We start from the raw sequence: 19,160 nt of genomic DNA, 5'->3' as shown, positions 1-19,160 counted from the left end.
ATCATACAGAATTAAGTTTTTTTAAAATCTAAAAATGCAGAAAGTTTCCTGTAAGGGGTAGGTTTAGGGGTAGGGTTGGTGTAGGGCAATAGAATATACGGTCTGTACAGTAGAAAAACCATTACGCCTATGGAGAGTCCCCACAAGGATAGCTGACCAGAGTGTGTGTGTGTGTGTGAAATCACCACCAACAATACTTAATTTGGAATGGCAAATGATGGATATCATGGTAATTTTTGCATGAGTGAATACAATCAATTGTATTAAAAACTTGTATTAAAAGATTCTATTTTCTTCTTTTCTTTTGTTTATTTTTAATGTTACCTATTTAAAAAATATTGTATGCCAAATTACCACCATACTTATTTCATTTCATTACAAATTAAATAATTATCCCACATTTATACCACCATAAAAATACCACATTTGGTATGACAAATTGCCAAATTCTTGATACCATGGTAATTTTTGGTATTGACAGATTACAATCAATACAAAAAATCCCGTTTATTCTATATTTATTGTCTTATCAATATTGACTTTATGTAATTTTTATGTACATTTTACTGGTAAATTTATCTCATAAGACGACTATTGGAATATCAAATTACCCCAGTGTTTTTGTGGAAACGATGTTTAGTTTACAGTGGGGTACATGTAACAGCAGAGATGAAGGTCACCCGCTGCGGTTCTCAGGCGGTCCAGCCGGTGTCGCTGTTTCAGACGCAACAAAGTTTCAGGCCACTATCATGTAACGCCATATAAACATAGGAGTAATTAATTTCACTATATCAAATCTTTTAAGTTGTGCCTCAGGACAGACAAGTACTATGAGAGAAATTCTTAGTTATCTGAAGATAACAGGATTAGAAAGTAGAATTTAAATGTCATAATAATACTACCGGTTGTTTTATTTATTTATGGAATGGGTTTTTTTTTTAAAGTTTTTTTTGGGTTCCTTTTTCCCTCTTTCCCGTTAATGCTTCACACTCCAGTCCAGTTGGTGGCGGTAATACACCATAAGTTGGCTTGTCAACCGCCATAAAATCGTACAAGAAGAAGATGTAACGCCATACCCATGGTGGCGAAATAAACATGCAGTTAGAGAGGGCGGACGCGAATCAAGATTTCGGACCGAGGGGTGGGAAGGAGATGTCGAGTCCCAAGGTGGTTGGCAACAGCTGGACTGTGAATGGACAGGAGAGTGCAACTGGGGAATGTATTTATTGTAGTCAGCAAGAAACAGTTGAACATGTACTGCTTCATTGCAGGAAATACAACAAAGAAAGATGCCATTTTATTCAGTCATTAAAGAAGGTTGATCACAAAGACTTCTCTATAACTGGTATTCTAGGGGAAAAGGCTATATATGATTACATCATTAAGTTTATTAAAGAAACGAAGTTAAGTAAAATAATTTTAAAAAGTTTTATTTTTTTTATTATTATTTTTTTATTATTATTATTAAAATCTGTTTATTTATTTATTTATTATTATTATTTTTATTTTATTTTATTTATTTATTTATTTATTTTATTTTTTTATATTTATTTTATTATTAATAAAATGAATAATGTTTTTTTTTTTTCTTCTCCTCGCATTATGTCAATCCCATAAGCACGTATTCTGTTCCACACTCCAGTCCAGTCGGTGGCGGTAATGCACTTACAAGTTGGTTTGCCAACCGCCAATAAACACCAAAGAAGAAGAAGAAGAAGTTAGAGAGGGCGCAGCGCGAGTGAATGTGAACGCAATGCTGCTGCTTCATCTCGTCTCTGTACTGACGACGCTGCTGTGTGTCGGCGAGAGTTACACGATCCGGAGCGCGGTGTCGTGGGCTGTCGCCGGTGATGCGGCGGAGGAGGAAGAGCTGGACACGCACACCGACGAGGCGCCCGCTGTGCTCGTCGATAATATCGGGATCTGGAAACCAGCCTATCCGTCCTCTGTGTACCGGGACGCTTCAGAGAAGAAACCCGAGCAGATATCGAAAAGCGAGGACGTGTCCTCCGCGTCCCGTGTGTTTTCGTACCGGATGGAGGAGGTGAAGTTGCCGTCTAGCGTCGCTGCGCCTCCGCCGCACGAGGAGACGGCGAGAGTAGCGTGATACATGGCGCACTACAGCGACTGGGGTCACCTGGCTACCATCTCCACACAGGAGCAGGTGCTGCTTTGTTTACTAGGTTGGATTTAATCTACTTTAATGCAAAGTTCACTTGCAGCTTTGATCTATTTTTTCAGTTCTGAACAAGGGGGTCCACCAGGGGGCCTCAGCAGACTTTTAAGGACCTCAAGATGACTTAAATGATTTAAAATAAACATTACAAATCAATCAAGATATTAATTTTAATTAACCTCTTCAACAACTGCAACAATTTTCTTTGAAGATCCAGTGGCTGGCTGCATAAACTGCTTAGACTAGTCTTAAAAGTTTCTCATCTCATTTTTTTCTAGTCGTAACTTTAAGTCAGTTACATAAAAACTTATATTGGTCTAATTTGAATTCTAATAGTAAGATTGATTACCACTTGTTTAACTACTAGTTAGTCAAACTAGTTGTTAATTGTTTATACAGCTGGCCACAGGTTCTTGCTGTCTTGGAAAACCTGGATAATATATGAGGTAGCCTATTAATAGTGATTTCTAGACCTGGAAAAGTCTTGTAAATTATTAAATCTTAAACCATTGGCTTTTTTATAACAAATGTAAAAAAAATTTATAGTTATGCCAAACGCTAAAAAATACTTTATCAGGAAGAAACTGAATAAAATGCTTTGGAAAAACTCCTTATCCAGTAAATCATGTACGACTTAAAGAAGTCATGGGAATATTGTTGCGGACAAAGGTTGAGAACCACTGTATTAAGTGTATTACAATCTTAAGGAATAAAGTATGGTACATTCAGCCAGTCATTATCACTAATCAAGTACATAAACTTTTTGTTTTGTTTTATTACAGGCATGTATGAAATGTCTTTAATTTAGCTTGTTTTCTTTCCCCATCATCTTTTTAGATTAAAGGACTTCCTTTTGGAAACATTGTCTCTGTAAGCGACGGTCCAGCTGACAACAGCACTGGCGTTCCTTATTTTTATGTGACACCGATGGACAACACTGTAACGGATCTTCGCAGCTTCCCTTTTGCCTCCTTAAACGTTTTCTGAGGCAGAGGGAGATTTCTGCAGGTATGTCTCTGAAATAACTGGCGTGAGAAGCCTTTACATTTAAGTCATGTTTACATATCAAAACAAAAATATATTTGACAGAGATCATTGTATAATGATCATCTAAAGCATTTTGTCTTCTGACTACATTTTCCTGTGACAGGAAGCAGGTTTATGACCCTGAGGACCCCAGGTGTGCTAGACTCACTTTGACTGGTAAAATGGTGGAGGTGGGACCAGAAGAGCTTGACTTTGCCAAAGAAGCCATGTTCTCCAGGTAATTATGCAAATTATAAATCATGCACACATTTTCATTTCAGTGACCGCAGCTAAACACACTTCATACTTTTAATGTTGAACATAAGGTCTTTGTTCGTTTGTGTCTGTTGGTAAAGTATGATTAGCGATCTTTGCCTATGTTTGCTTAATATTGTCTTGGCTGTTCTCTATTTATATGCTGCTTTTTGTATCTGATGCAACTAAAATGTGCATATACTTATAGCTAAAGTGTATTGCTAATAAAAAAACAGTCTAGTCTGAAACTTGCCTCTGCATTAGAATAATTTACATATACCAATAGCAGATTTTTCTCTCTGAAAAAGATGCAAAGCTGTCTCTGGGGCAACACCCTAAGGTGCAACAACTAATAGGTACAATTTTATATCTTATTTTTCCCTGAAAGGTACATATTAGGATCATCAAGGTAAATATAAGTATTTTACACCTTCATATTATTAGTGCATAATGCATATTAGTATCTTTTGAAAAGGTACCACCCCAATGACAGTTCTGATCCTTTTTGAGAAAGTATCGGCTAAGCAATATTCCAAATAAATATATGTCAATTTTGGTGTGTGCTTTGTTTAGGCATCCTGTCATGAAGAAGTGGCCCCCTGGACATAATTGTTTTTTCATGAAGCTGGTTTTGCAGCAGGTTTGGCTGCAGGACTGGGTTGGAGGAGTCTCTGTCATACCGCTTTAGGAGTATTTCAAAGCGACGCCTTTCTGAGAAAAAAGAGCAACATCCTATAGTGAAAATGGTACAAGCAGAATTGACCTGATTGTGTACAGAAGGTGGTTATGTTTTTGTTACAAACTACTTTTAACTAGTGTTTTTTTTTTTCTGGCCATGATGCCGGTTCAGTGCCTCTGAACATATTTCTGAGGATTTATTGAATGTAGAAGTTATGTTAAAGGAAGCATAACATTATCTATAAAACAATTTCACTTACTTGAGGTTGGAGATCTTTTCACATGTAGACACTGCATTGAAAGGAAAGCCATTCATTCATTATAAATAAACAAATCACTCATGCTAAATAAATCTACCACAGGCCTTCATACTTTAGTACACAGAGAAAAGTTATATATTAAATAGTTGTAGAGTTCTTGCCTGTTTTCTCTGAAACCCACTTTACTGTATTGAAGGTCTGACATTTCATTTAACAGCTGAAATGTGTGTGTGCGCAAAAGAGAGTTTTTCATTGGTATTTATGGCATCTAATGCTTTTCAAGTTCAGTATCAGGTCTGCATTTATACTTCTCAAGGACAGCGACTTTCGGTACAGTACATGACATCATATGTTACACTACCTTACGCAATTACAATGTAATTGACACCTTAATGAAATATCTCAAATATCTGTTTGTGCCTTGCATTACGTCTTCACAATGGTATACATGTGCTGCACAATTAAAATAAAAATATAAAAAATGCATATTGTGTGGAAAGAGTAGTCATTGCTGTTTTGTGGTTGGCGTTTTAGTCTTTTAATGTAAATGAAGAACAAATTGATTGATTAGAGTAATATGATTATGTAATACAGAATTAAGCTTAAAATAGTATTGCCAAGAGGCTTCAGCAAAAGTGTCTTATGTAACGTGGTATCTGGCTCAAGTAAAATTAAAAATGGTCTGTGCAGGTTATAATTAATCATCTCCATTTGAATGATTTCAGCTTTATCTTCAGCTGTACGAGTTCTTGTAATCCAAACTTTTCTGTGAGATGTATAAGAGGCAAAAGGAGGCTTTCAATGTGAGTCACCAGTGAATAAAAATAATCACATAGGCATCACAAAGTAGTACTGCTTGACCGTATGACTGAATTGCTGGCTGTAAACAATGTTGAAATAGAAGAGAAGAGCATATAAATAAAAATAGATTGGGGGAAAGCTCAGTCTGTGGAGTGGACTTCAAATCCAGATGACTGTCAAATGAAGATGAGAGGCAAAAACCAGGAAAGACAAAAGCAATTCATATGGGTTGCAGTAATACCACTTTAATGGCACTGTATTTAAATATCAGGATTAGGGGAAATTTAATGAAAAGATATGACAGATGTTTGCATACAATAAATGGTTAGGCCCACGAGCTATCTGACAGTGAAGGTCAGAAAAGCCAATCAATTATTCATTAAAAGTGCATTCCCTCTGGCGCCTGCATTCATGCATATCTAGATACATCTAAATATGGCAGATGACTTTTTTTTTTTTTTTGTCCCAAATTAGTATGATAATTATATGAGTAGTTGAAGTACTCTCAGGATAATGGAAAGCTTTTACATTTACTGTGCTGGGGAAAAATAAGACATTGATGTGATAGGAAAACCTTTTTAATAAAAATCTATATTCAGCCTTTGTTAAAATTCGAGTGAGCTGTGTTTTCAGTGCAAATTATTTCTTTTTGTATTATGCATAATTATGCACTAAAGAGAAATGTACATTCACATTATATAATGTTATATTGTTTTGCTTTTACATCTATACAAAAACAAACAAACAGTATGGTTTAACGCAATATAGAAACATATAATTTATTTTTGTGTATGTGTGTAACTTTCCTAGTAATATTAATAATAAACCATATAAAAATTCAAATAAATCATTAGGCCTATACCACTTTCACCCAGTGGTAAAATTATTTCTGTACTTATTTAAATGTGAATTTAAAATAATTTAATGACTGACTACTCTTATTCCAAACAGTGTTGGGGAGTAAGTTACATGTAACTAAATTATGTAATTTAATTACAAAATAAAAGTAATTGTAATCAGGTACAGTTATTCAATGTGAGTCACCAGTGAATAAAAATAATCACATAGGCATCACAAAGTAGTACTGCTTGACCGTATGACTGAATTGCTGGCTGTAAACAATGTTGAAATAGAAGAGAAGAGCATATAAATAAAAATAGATTGGGGGAAAGCTCAGTCTGTGGAGTGGACTTCAAATCCAGATGACTGTCAAATGAAGATGAGAGGCAAAAACCAGGAAAGACAAAAGCAATTCATATGGGTTGCAGTAATACCACTTTAATGGCACTGTATTTAAATATCAGGATTAGGGGAAATTTAATGAAAAGATATGACAGATGTTTGCATACAATAAATGGTTAGGCCCACGAGCTATCTGACAGTGAAGGTCAGAAAAGCCAATCAATTATTCATTAAAAGTGCATTCCCTCTGGCGCCTGCATTCATGCATATCTAGATACATCTAAATATGGCAGATGACTTTTTTTTTTTTTTTGTCCCAAATTAGTATGATAATTATATGAGTAGTTGAAGTACTCTCAGGATAATGGAAAGCTTTTACATTTACTGTGCTGGGGAAAAATAAGACATTGATGTGATAGGAAAACCTTTTTAATAAAAATCTATATTCAGCCTTTGTTAAAATTCGAGTGAGCTGTGTTTTCAGTGCAAATTATTTCTTTTTGTATTATGCATAATTATGCACTAAAGAGAAATGTACATTCACATTATATAATGTTATATTGTTTTGCTTTTACATCTATACAAAAACAAACAAACAGTATGGTTTAACGCAATATAGAAACATATAATTTATTTTTGTGTATGTGTGTAACTTTCCTAGTAATATTAATAATAAACCATATAAAAATTCAAATAAATCATTAGGCCTATACCACTTTCACCCAGTGGTAAAATTATTTCTGTACTTATTTAAATGTGAATTTAAAATAATTTAATGACTGACTACTCTTATTCCAAACAGTGTTGGGGAGTAAGTTACATGTAACTAAATTATGTAATTTAATTACAAAATAAAAGTAATTGTAATCAGGTACAGTTACTGATAAAAAATGTGTAATTAAATTACAGTTACTTATGAAAATGTTAATAATTACAAAGGGGGTTACGTCTGATTTTTTTCACACACACCCACATACAGATTTAATTGATTCCTTTCATAAATTGCAGTGACTGCTGTAAAATATGAGACACCAATGTTTCAGGAGTTTAGGACACAGAATAGGACATGTTTATTCGATAACTGATTTATTTACTATTTGGATTTATGCATATGCTTTATTTTTTAAGATTAACTGTGTTTTTCCCAAGGCATTGTTAGATGCCAGTGTTTCCTGTTATAACTACTGTATGCAGAGATTTTATTTCAAAAACAGTATCATAGCTACTGTTTCTTATGGTTTTAAATCTGTACTTATCCTCAGAATGACCTCAAAGTAAGTCTTATTTTGTGTTAGCTGTGCTTTAAAATTAAATTATTACAATCTTAATTCAAGTGATGAAGGACTAATCAATATTGAGTACTGTAAAATTAACCCTGCCTGGTTTATATGTTTGAAAATGATTAACAGTTAGAAATTTAGAGAAGTAATCAAGTAATCAAATGTGATCCGTTACATTACTTTAGTAAAGTAATTGAAATAGTTATACTACTTATTACATTTTAGATAGGGCAACTTGTAATCTGTAACCTATTACATTTCCAAAGTAACCTTCCCAACACTGATATCAAATATAGTATTTCATAGAAAAATATGTACAGTACATGTCAGTCTCCATGCAATGAGAGTTTGTTGATGAATACTTGCACATTGGACTGGTACTTTGACAATGGAAGAGTATTTCAGCCGGAATTTATAGACACCCAATACTTTAAACAGAATTGCGAAAGGTGTTGCAAAACTGATCTCTATTTTACTGAGGGAGTGTGCAATGGGTTCAGTCCGCCGTATGGCGGCAGATAGGAGCTGCGCGCTGACTCCAGCCAATCAAAGTCAGCGATGGGCGGGGTCTGATGACTCCAGCCAATCGTAGTTCTGGGTGAGTATGTATGTGTGTCTTCAACAAAGCTTGATTGAGAGATCACATCACCGTTGACGACTCTGGAAGGAGTGTCCGTCAAATTTACTATTTTAATAAACATCACAAAACGTGTTTTTGCTCGTTTTTTGACTGGATAGTTTTGACGAGATCGAGCTGCGCCGGTTCTCTGTTCAATAACAGGCTGAAAGGTAAGAAGTGTTGAACTTGAGGTTGTTGCTCATGCCTGTCTGGCAGTTTTTGGGGTCCTCCGACAGGTAGTCAACTCTGTTTATTTCACAGCCCCGAATTATATAGCTGTTTTTAACAATTAAGTGTTTTATTTTACCCAGTCCCCCCCCCCCACAAATTAATTATCCCTGTTTTGTGGTTGGCGTTTTAGTCTTTTAATGTAAATGAAGAACAAATTGATTGATTAGAGTAATATGATTATGTAATACAGAATTAAGCTTAAAATAGTATTGCCAAGAGGCTTCAGCAAAAGTGTCTTATGTAACGTGGTATCTGGCTCAAGTAAAATTAAAAATGGTCTGTGCAGGTTATAATTAATCATCTCCATTTGAATGATTTCAGCTTTATCTTCAGCTGTACGAGTTCTTGTAATCCAAACTTTTCTGTGAGATGTATAAGAGGCAAAAGGAGGCTTTCAATGTGAGTCACCAGTGAATAAAAATAATCACATAGGCATCACAAAGTAGTACTGCTTGACCGTATGACTGAATTGCTGGCTGTAAACAATGTTGAAATAGAAGAGAAGAGCATATAAATAAAAATAGATTGGGGGAAAGCTCAGTCTGTGGAGTGGACTTCAAATCCAGATGACTGTCAAATGAAGATGAGAGGCAAAAACCAGGAAAGACAAAAGCAATTCATATGGGTTGCAGTAATACCACTTTAATGGCACTGTATTTAAATATCAGGATTAGGGGAAATTTAATGAAAAGATATGACAGATGTTTGCATACAATAAATGGTTAGGCCCACGAGCTATCTGACAGTGAAGGTCAGAAAAGCCAATCAATTATTCATTAAAAGTGCATTCCCTCTGGCGCCTGCATTCATGCATATCTAGATACATCTAAATATGGCAGATGACTTTTTTTTTTTTTTTGTCCCAAATTAGTATGATAATTATATGAGTAGTTGAAGTACTCTCAGGATAATGGAAAGCTTTTACATTTACTGTGCTGGGGAAAAATAAGACATTGATGTGATAGGAAAACCTTTTTAATAAAAATCTATATTCAGCCTTTGTTAAAATTCGAGTGAGCTGTGTTTTCAGTGCAAATTATTTCTTTTTGTATTATGCATAATTATGCACTAAAGAGAAATGTACATTCACATTATATAATGTTATATTGTTTTGCTTTTACATCTATACAAAAACAAACAAACAGTATGGTTTAACGCAATATAGAAACATATAATTTATTTTTGTGTATGTGTGTAACTTTCCTAGTAATATTAATAATAAACCACATAAAAATTCAAATAAATCATTAGGCCTATACCACTTTCACCCAGTGGTAAAATTATTTCTGTACTTATTTAAATGTGAATTTAAAATAATTTAATGACTGACTACTCTTATTCCAAACAGTGTTGGGGAGTAAGTTACATGTAACTAAATTATGTAATTTAATTACAAAATAAAAGTAATTGTAATCAGGTACAGTTACTGATAAAAAATGTGTAATTAAATTACAGTTACTTATGAAAATGTTAATAATTACAAAGGGGGTTACGTCTGATTTTTTTCACACACACCCACATACAGATTTAATTGATTCCTTTCATAAATTGCAGTGACTGCTGTAAAATATGAGACACCAATGTTTCAGGAGTTTAGGACACAGAATAGGACATGTTTATTCGATAACTGATTTATTTACTATTTGGATTTATGCATATGCTTTATTTTTTAAGATTAACTGTGTTTTTCCCAAGGCATTGTTAGATGCCAGTGTTTCCTGTTATAACTACTGTATGCAGAGATTTTATTTCAAAAACAGTATCATAGCTACTGTTTCTTATGGTTTTAAATCTGTACTTATCCTCAGAATGACCTCAAAGTAAGTCTTATTTTGTGTTAGCTGTGCTTTAAAATTAAATTATTACAATCTTAATTCAAGTGATGAAGGACTAATCAATATTGAGTACTGTAAAATTAACCCTGCCTGGTTTATATGTTTGAAAATGATTAACAGTTAGAAATTTAGAGAAGTAATCAAGTAATCAAATGTGATCCGTTACATTACTTTAGTAAAGTAATTGAAATAGTTATACTACTTATTACATTTTAGATAGGGCAACTTGTAATCTGTAACCTATTACATTTCCAAAGTAACCTTCCCAACACTGATATCAAATATAGTATTTCATAGAAAAATATGTACAGTACATGTCAGTCTCCATGCAATGAGAGTTTGTTGATGAATACTTGCACATTGGACTGGTACTTTGACAATGGAAGAGTATTTCAGCCGGAATTTATAGACACCCAATACTTTAAACAGAATTGCGAAAGGTGTTGCAAAAATGATCTCTATTTTACTGAGGGAGTGTGCAATGGGTTCAGTCCGCCGTATGGCGGCAGATAGGAGCTGCGCGCTGACTCCAGCCAATCAAAGTCAGCGATGGGCGGGGTCTGATGACTCCAGCCAATCGTAGTTCTGGGTGAGTATGTATGTGTGTCTTCAACAAAGCTTGATTGAGAGATCACATCACCGTTGACGACTCTGGAAGGAGTGTCCGTCAAATTTACTATTTTAATAAACATCACAAAACGTGTTTTTGCTCGTTTTTTGACTGGATAGTTTTGACGAGATCGAGCTGCGCCGGTTCTCTGTTCAATAACAGGCTGAAAGGTAAGAAGTGTTGAACTTGAGGTTGTTGCTCATGCCTGTCTGGCATTTTTTGGGGTCCTCCGACAGGTAGTCAACTCTGTTTATTTCACAGCCCCGAATTATATAGCTGTTTTTAACAATTAAGTGTTTTATTTTACCCAGTCACCCCCCCCCCACAAATTAATTATCCTCTGCAGTATTTCTGTATGTCTCTTGGTGCTTCATGTCGTTAGAAATAAGGTTGCATACATATTTAAACAGCTACGTTATCTGTTTAACTATGTTGTAGTCAATGCGGACCGCACAGAAAAAAAAAAACGGAACCAAAACAATATGATTTCATGTCGGTGTCTGTGCCTATCTGGAATTATTTTTATTTTTTTTATCTAATCATGATCTCTTCCAGTAACGGCAGGCATGAGGATTGCACATCTTTCTCTGGAAATGCATCAGTTCCGCTGGATAAAAATTCAAATAAATCATTAGGCCTATACCACTTTCACCCAGTGGTAAAATTATTTCTGTACTTATTTAAATGTGAATTTAAAATAATTTAATGACTGACTACTCTTATTCCAAACAGTGTTGGGGAGTAAGTTACATGTAACTAAATTATGTAATTTAATTACAAAATAAAAGTAATTGTAATCAGGTACAGTTACTGATAAAAAATGTGTAATTAAATTACAGTTACTTATGAAAATGTTAATAATTACAAAGGGGGTTACGTCTGATTTTTTTCACACACACCCACATACAGATTTAATTGATTCCTTTCATAAATTGCAGTGACTGCTGTAAAATATGAGACACCAATGTTTCAGGAGTTTAGGACACAGAATAGGACATGTTTATTCGATAACTGATTTATTTACTATTTGGATTTATGCATATGCTTTATTTTTTAAGATTAACTGTGTTTTTCCCAAGGCATTGTTAGATGCCAGTGTTTCCTGTTATAACTACTGTATGCAGAGATTTTATTTCAAAAACAGTATCATAGCTACTGTTTCTTATGGTTTTAAATCTGTACTTATCCTCAGAATGACCTCAAAGTAAGTCTTATTTTGTGTTAGCTGTGCTTTAAAATTAAATTATTACAATCTTAATTCAAGTGATGAAGGACTAATCAATATTGAGTACTGTAAAATTAACCCTGCCTGGTTTATATGTTTGAAAATGATTAACAGTTAGAAATTTAGAGAAGTAATCAAGTAATCAAATGTGATCCGTTACATTACTTTAGTAAAGTAATTGAAATAGTTATACTACTTATTACATTTTAGATAGGGCAACTTGTAATCTGTAACCTATTACATTTCCAAAGTAACCTTCCCAACACTGATATCAAATATAGTATTTCATAGAAAAATATGTACAGTACATGTCAGTCTCCATGCAATGAGAGTTTGTTGATGAATACTTGCACATTGGACTGGTACTTTGACAATGGAAGAGTATTTCAGCCGGAATTTATAGACACCCAATACTTTAAACAGAATTGCGAAAGGTGTTGCAAAAATGATCTCTATTTTACTGAGGGAGTGTGCAATGGGTTCAGTCCGCCGTATGGCGGCAGATAGGAGCTGCGCGCTGACTCCAGCCAATCAAAGTCAGCGATGGGCGGGGTCTGATGACTCCAGCCAATCGTAGTTCTGGGTGAGTATGTATGTGTGTCTTCAACAAAGCTTGATTGAGAGATCACATCACCGTTGACGACTCTGGAAGGAGTGTCCGTCAAATTTACTATTTTAATAAACATCACAAAACGTGTTTTTGCTCGTTTTTTGACTGGATAGTTTTGACGAGATCGAGCTGCGCCGGTTCTCTGTTCAATAACAGGCTGAAAGGTAAGAAGTGTTGAACTTGAGGTTGTTGCTCATGCCTGTCTGGCAGTTTTTGGGGTCCTCCGACAGGTAGTCAACTCTGTTTATTTCACAGCCCCGAATTATATAGCTGTTTTTAACAATTAAGTGTTTTATTTTACCCAGTCACCCCCCCCCCACAAATTAATTATCCTCTGCAGTATTTCTGTATGTCTCTTGGTGCTTCATGTCGTTAGAAATAAGGTTGCATACATATTTAAACAGCTACGTTATCTGTTTAACTATGTTGTAGTCAATGCGGACCGCACAGAAAAAAAAAAACGGAACCAAAACAATATGATTTCATGTCGGTGTCTGTGCCTATCTGGAATTATTTTTATTTTTTTTATCTAATCATGATCTCTTCCAGTAACGGCAGGCATGAGGATTGCACATCTTTCTCTGGAAATGCATCAGTTCCGCTGGGCTGCCTCGTGACTCCAGCAGCGACCGAGAGGAGGAGGAGGAGGAGGAGGACCGCGGCGCAGACAGCAGATGATCCGGGCCCCCGTCAGCTCCTGTCCGCTCCCCTGAAGCGCGTATGTATGCACGCCTGGATCAGGAGGACCAGAGGCAGCTGCACGGGGAGGCGCTGAAATGAGATGAGGCTCAGACATGGAACTGTTGCCACTGCGATCATTTTCTTCACGTCGTTTCTCAGTCTGTCCTGGTACACGGCTTGGCAAAATGGCAAAGGTGCGTAAGTTCATCTCTGAGATTAATTCATTTATGCTATATCATACGAGCAAGAAGCTAATGTTTCTTAAATTCAGTACTACATCACAATTGTGAGTGCAAATTTTATACAACAGTTTAATGAAATGTAAAGTTATTCATATCAAGCAATTTATGGTTTAAGACTAAATTTGGGCTTTTAGTTTGTCAGTTCTATAAGAAACTGAAAAACTTTGCCATTCATCAAGCATCATCGGGTGTAAAATCTGGTCTGGAGCAGTGTGTACATGTGGAACGGATCTACAGAGATTTTCTCCTCACTCAAATTGTTCTATAATCAATCCACTCCAGCTCCGAGTTTTTAATTTGACACGCTCTAGTGAGAGAAACCCACTCTGAGCAAGTGCTGAGTAAAATAAAACACTTGCAACGTCCGAAATCAAATACTGAGTAAGTACTACTACATTTAATGAAGAGCATACTTTTCAACTGTTAAAGAAGTGCATTTTATATAGTATCGATGAGAATAGTCTAAATGAAATCCGGACATAATACATTCATCATGCGTTCCATTACTTCCTAACAATTCACATTTTTCTTTGGCCTCGGGATTGTAAAGTGTCCATCGGATGCACATACGCTTCGTAATTTTTTCTGCAAGTTATACGTTATTTGGGTCCATTTCGCCTAATGCTTTATGAATTCAGCCATGCTCTTCTCTGAAACTCCATGAACACTGTCAAATGGAGTGATGCAAATAAACATGAAATGCCTCAATATTGACTAAATTAGAATAAGGACCAGAACTGTTGTATAATTAATTAATTAATATGCAGGTTCCTTCAGACAGATTAAGACACTCTTTTTGTTGAATTAAATTTTTTGATGGCACTGGTGGGCTGTGCAAATTTTATCGAAGCAATTAATTGTAGTAACTATGGTATTTTGGCCTAAGCTATTGAATTCTGTGGTAATATTTTGCAAGGTGCTTGATGGTTAAATAGCTGGGCTGGTGACCAAAAGGTTGCAGATTCAAACCCCACAAGGGGTGATCAGTGAGCTGATATCAGGCACCACAGACATCAGTCTGAGAACACATCCAGTTGGCTGTACTAGATGACATTAATCTTAAAGGAACTTCATATTTTCTGTCCATAAAGTTTGTAAAGCGAACCCTGGAGAAGTATGTGGGGAATTTCAGGTTAGGATAATACCAAACCACCCTAGTTGGAAATCAATGGGCTCTGGAGCACATTGTGACAGCTCATTGCTCTATGGTCGATCATTCTCTAGTTAAATCCATCCGTGTATTGATTAGAGTTGTATAAAGCAGAACGTACAATTCTGTATGCTTGTTGATGATGTTTGCCAAACTCAGATCCTTGCTTCTTTCTCATGCAAGTTTTCTCCTTGGGATTTAGCCAAATCTAGAGGTTGACCAATTTGCATTCACCCTCATTTGCATTCCCAAAGCAAACAAATGGAAAAACATTTGTAATGGCTGTGAGATGTAGTAAGATATCAGATATTTTAGATATTTTATTACATTTTCATGCAAGTTAGGGTTGCAGTGACATTTTTGGCCTTTGTAAGATTTGTTTTGCAAAATCTGTTTTTGTCATTTGTTTTTGGTGAATTTCGTTCTCTAAGAATTTAAAAAGCCTCTATTTTGTCTCTATTTTCCACATATTCACATTATACAGACTTTTACTGTACATTTATTTATACTGTATAAAGTTATATGGATTTTTGACTCAAGGTTAATACAATAGACTACAGTCCTGGAGAGGAATCTGAAAAATTCCCTCTCCCCCAAAAACCTGTTTTATAACATCATATTCAACCTGTCGTTGAGAAGCTGTTGATCCTGGATCTTGTTAAGGTTAATTTTGTTGAAGATTCTGTTTAAAGCTTTAAGGTACAAAGAGACACTTGTGTGTCAGCTCATTGGACGGATCTCAGAAATGTAAGATAAATCCTAAAAAATGTGATGCGCATTGCGCAACCTAAGCAGTTGAATATCAGAGTTAGACGGGAAAATCTTAGAGAGAAAGGTCACTGTATTCATTGACATGAAACCCTCCCACATATGTACACAGCTCGGAAACCTGGTCATCGAGGGCATATAGTGACTCATTATTTCATAGTTTGATGCCACTCAGGTCTGAATAATTCTCGCCTTGACTTGCTGCTCTGTTGTAGGCTTGCCGCGATAGATGGTGCTGACGGTGATACCGTTGTTAAGCCGCAAAACCAGTTATGTCACTTGCCCACTGCAGCACCGACCCCCACCGTCGTTTTGTTTTTTTATAGTAATAAAAATCATTTAGTTCAGTAAAAGAACAGACACTACATTTAAAAACTGAACGCGGCTGCTCAATGCAGCGTGCCGAACGACAGTCGCATCACAGATCAGATTTAATTTATCCAGTGAGGAGAGTAAATCGAGAGTGGGGTGAGACAGACAAGACAATCGCGGATGATTTAGTTTCAAAACGAAATGCAAAAGTGCCTGTTTGGCAATATTTTTATGCCGAATTGCCACTATTTGAAAGTGAAAGTAAAATGCGCACGGCGCTTTTAAGCTTAAAAGCAAAGGAAAGCGAGGAAAAGAGGGAAAATTCAAACGAACTAAAAACGAACAATTGCTTTACGCCGAATTGCCACTATTTGAAAGTGAAAGTAAAATGCACACTGCGCTTTTAAGCTTAAAAGGAAAGGAAAGCGAGGAAAAGAGGGAAAATTCAAACGAACTAAAAACGAACAATTGCTTTACGCCGAATTGCTGCTATTTGAAAGTGAAAGTAAAATGCGCATGCCAGCTATTTAAAAGCGAAGGAAAGCGAGGAATAGAGGAAACGCCCCTGCCCCCACAGTGATACCGGTATTATCCGTGTTGTCACACGTTGATTAACCGGTGGGAAAATTTCCTCACCGTCACAACCCTACTCTGTTGCCTTTTCTCTGTCAGGCCTGATCTGCATGATATTGAGTGGTGTTTGTATAGGGAAACAAATTTATAATGTTTTCAGTTCAGCCTGATTGCTTCATTATTGCCTTCTAAGGTTCAAGGTTCAGCCTGATTAGAAGTTTAGCAGATCTGAAGTTTTTTTGTGGTGTTCTTGGTGTTTGTGGTCTAGCTGAGCATGCTTTGCTTATTTTCAGTTGCCTGTCATAGTAGTTGATTTGTACATGTGTACAGCGAATGTTACCTGAAAGTTAAATATGGCTGTGCTGAGTCCTATCAAGATAAAATATTTCCACTTTATATAAAATACCTATTTCATTAGAAATTCTTTATATTTCAGATCCTTTTATTAATGAATTTGTGTGTAATAAGTACAAACTCACAGCATGATGTTAAAGTCACATGTTAATATTTGTTTAGATTTAATAAAATGGGGGGGGTAGATTAGTTAAATCTAACTTTACAATTATTGCTCTGTTATCAATAACAATTGCAATACCACAGCAGCAACTTACATTATTTTACAGTATTTTGGTAATTATTATAAAATATACTAAAACAATGCACTCTGCAGTTCGAAAATAGGTGCTCAGTAAAAAAAATTTGAAAGTAATATTTTTATTTAGCAAGTATTCATTAAATTGATCAAAAGTGACCGTAAAGACATTTATATAATGTTATAATGGTTTTCACAAAAATATCAAGCAGCACAACTGTTTTCAACATTGATAATAATAAGAAATATTTCTTGAGCAGCAAATCAGCATATTAGCATGATTTCTAAAGGATCATGTGACACTGAAGACTGCAGTAATGATGCTGAAAATTCATCTTTGCATTACAGGAATAAATGACATTTTAATATATATTGTAAGAGAAAACAGTTATTTCAAATTGTTATAATATTTCAAAATATTACAAATTTGACTGTATTTTTCATTATTTCTAAGTACCAGGTTTTGTACTTCACTATGGCATGGTTAAAGATTTGGCATCTTAACTGAAAGGTTATATATTTAGAGCTCATAGGGCTGATCTGTGACTCTTTCTTATGCCCTTGATCGAGGTACTTAACCCTAGGTTGCTATAGGGGTCACTTTAATATGCCTGCTAAAAGTTGCTTTGGATAAAAGTGACTGCTAAATCAAACGAGTAATTAGATGGCACCTTACATCATTCCACTGCTCTCCTGTTATAGTACCAGAGGTTAAAATGAACGGCACCGTTGCCTTATTCCTCCTATTTTCTTTTCTTCTGCTCCGCTGAGCCCACAGAGGCTTTGCATCCTCAGGGTGTGTGGAAAGCACAATGGGCCAAAAATAGCAGGCCGGGAAGGCGTGATTAGCCTAGGAGAAGCGGTGAGGAAGGCCGCCGTTTTCTAATGAAGCTCACTGAGAAGAGAGACTCAGCACTCATCACATATACAGTACTTACTGCTTGTGCTTTTGTTGGGGCTGGATTGTTTTTCTTCGGGAGGAGCCCACGTGTGCTCTGTCAAGAGGAGAGCAGGAGAGCGAGGGGGTTGTGTTAAGCACACTGCTGAGAGAGAAACATAGAGATTTACAATGGAAAGCAAATTAAATCTGAGACTTTGAGAGAGAGAGTTTCACCATGCAAAGAAATGGATCTCTCTGACTTGATGATGCTCTCATTAATAACCATCAACTCATTCTGAGTGATGCACAATTCCCTATTATGCTTCCAGGATCATTCCAGATCATTCTGCTGTCAGCGTTCCAGACAAGTCCTCATTGAGTCACCATTACACTCTTATCACTGTGGCATGCCCGCCATTCTTCCTCCATATTAGGCTGGTGAACGCATTCATTGTCGTTAAGTCCTTGTACGTTTTCAGCCCTTGACATTTTTCACTTTCACCACCTCACGCGCTCATGTCTCTCCAGTGCCAACGGCGGCAGTTCTCGAGAGCTGTCACTTGAATTCCTGTGCTGTCATTCCTGGCAGGTGTTATTGGTCTCCCTGTGTCACCTCGCTCTGTCTTTCTCTCTCTCACACTCTTATGTCAGGTGGTATGAAGTTTGAAAAAAATGTGGTACATTATTTCTCTGTAGGGTTGGGAATCTAGAATGAGAAGTTTGGTTTTGGTTTCATTATTAGAACATTTTATTAAAATACTACTGGAAGGGTCAGTCTACAAAAAAGATTTGTTACCTTTATTTAGCTGTTTAGAGCCAGTACCCACTTTTACGGTTCATACATTTCTGTACACATGAGCAAAAATATCTTAACCTTATATGTGGGAATGAAAGCTATTGCTTTAGGCTTTGTTCTCTTTGTATATATTGTTTAGATGATATAAGTCAAGTCAAGTCAAGTCACCTTTATTTATATAGCGCTTTTAACAATACAGATTGTGTCAAAGCAACTGAACAGCATTAATTAGGAAAATAGTGTCAATAATGCAAAATGACAATAGTAAACACAAATTTTTCAGTTAAAGACAGTTCATCATTGAATTCAGTGATGTCAACATCCAGCTCAGTTTAAATAGTATCTTTGCAATCAAGTCAACGGTATCGCTGGAAATGA

The 19,160-nt window shown here is 35.8% G+C and overlaps 1 protein-coding gene and 1 pseudogene across 5 annotated transcripts in view; both read left to right on the top strand.

Moving 5' to 3' along the window:
* The first annotated feature begins 1,068 nt into the window (after positions 1 to 1,068).
* Positions 1,069 to 4,929, top strand: LOC107688778 (protein CREG2-like; annotated as a pseudogene).
* A 7,874-nt stretch (positions 4,930 to 12,803) lies between these two features.
* mgat4a (alpha-1,3-mannosyl-glycoprotein 4-beta-N-acetylglucosaminyltransferase A) overlaps positions 12,804 to 19,160 on the top strand; it is a 55,065-nt gene continuing 48,708 nt past the window's right edge. For all 5 annotated transcript variants that reach the window (XR_001634265.1, XR_001634264.1, XM_016486482.1 and 2 more), the window contains exons 1-2: positions 12,804 to 12,952; positions 13,338 to 13,663. Coding sequence is in view for 3 of the 5 variants with exons in the window: in XM_016486482.1 (XP_016341968.1) it covers positions 13,570 to 13,663 (94 nt within the window). In the remaining 2 variants the exon portion in view is untranslated. The remainder of the gene's footprint in view (positions 12,953 to 13,337; positions 13,664 to 19,160) is intronic.

Source organism: Sinocyclocheilus anshuiensis, unplaced genomic scaffold (assembly GCF_001515605.1).
Source record: "Sinocyclocheilus anshuiensis isolate Anshui unplaced genomic scaffold, SAMN03320099.WGS_v1.1 scaffold9, whole genome shotgun sequence".
NCBI classification, from domain to species: domain Eukaryota; kingdom Metazoa; phylum Chordata; class Actinopteri; order Cypriniformes; family Cyprinidae; genus Sinocyclocheilus; species Sinocyclocheilus anshuiensis.
The sequence above is the reverse complement of the archived record's forward strand: the minus strand, read 5'-3'. Positions and strand labels throughout refer to the sequence as shown.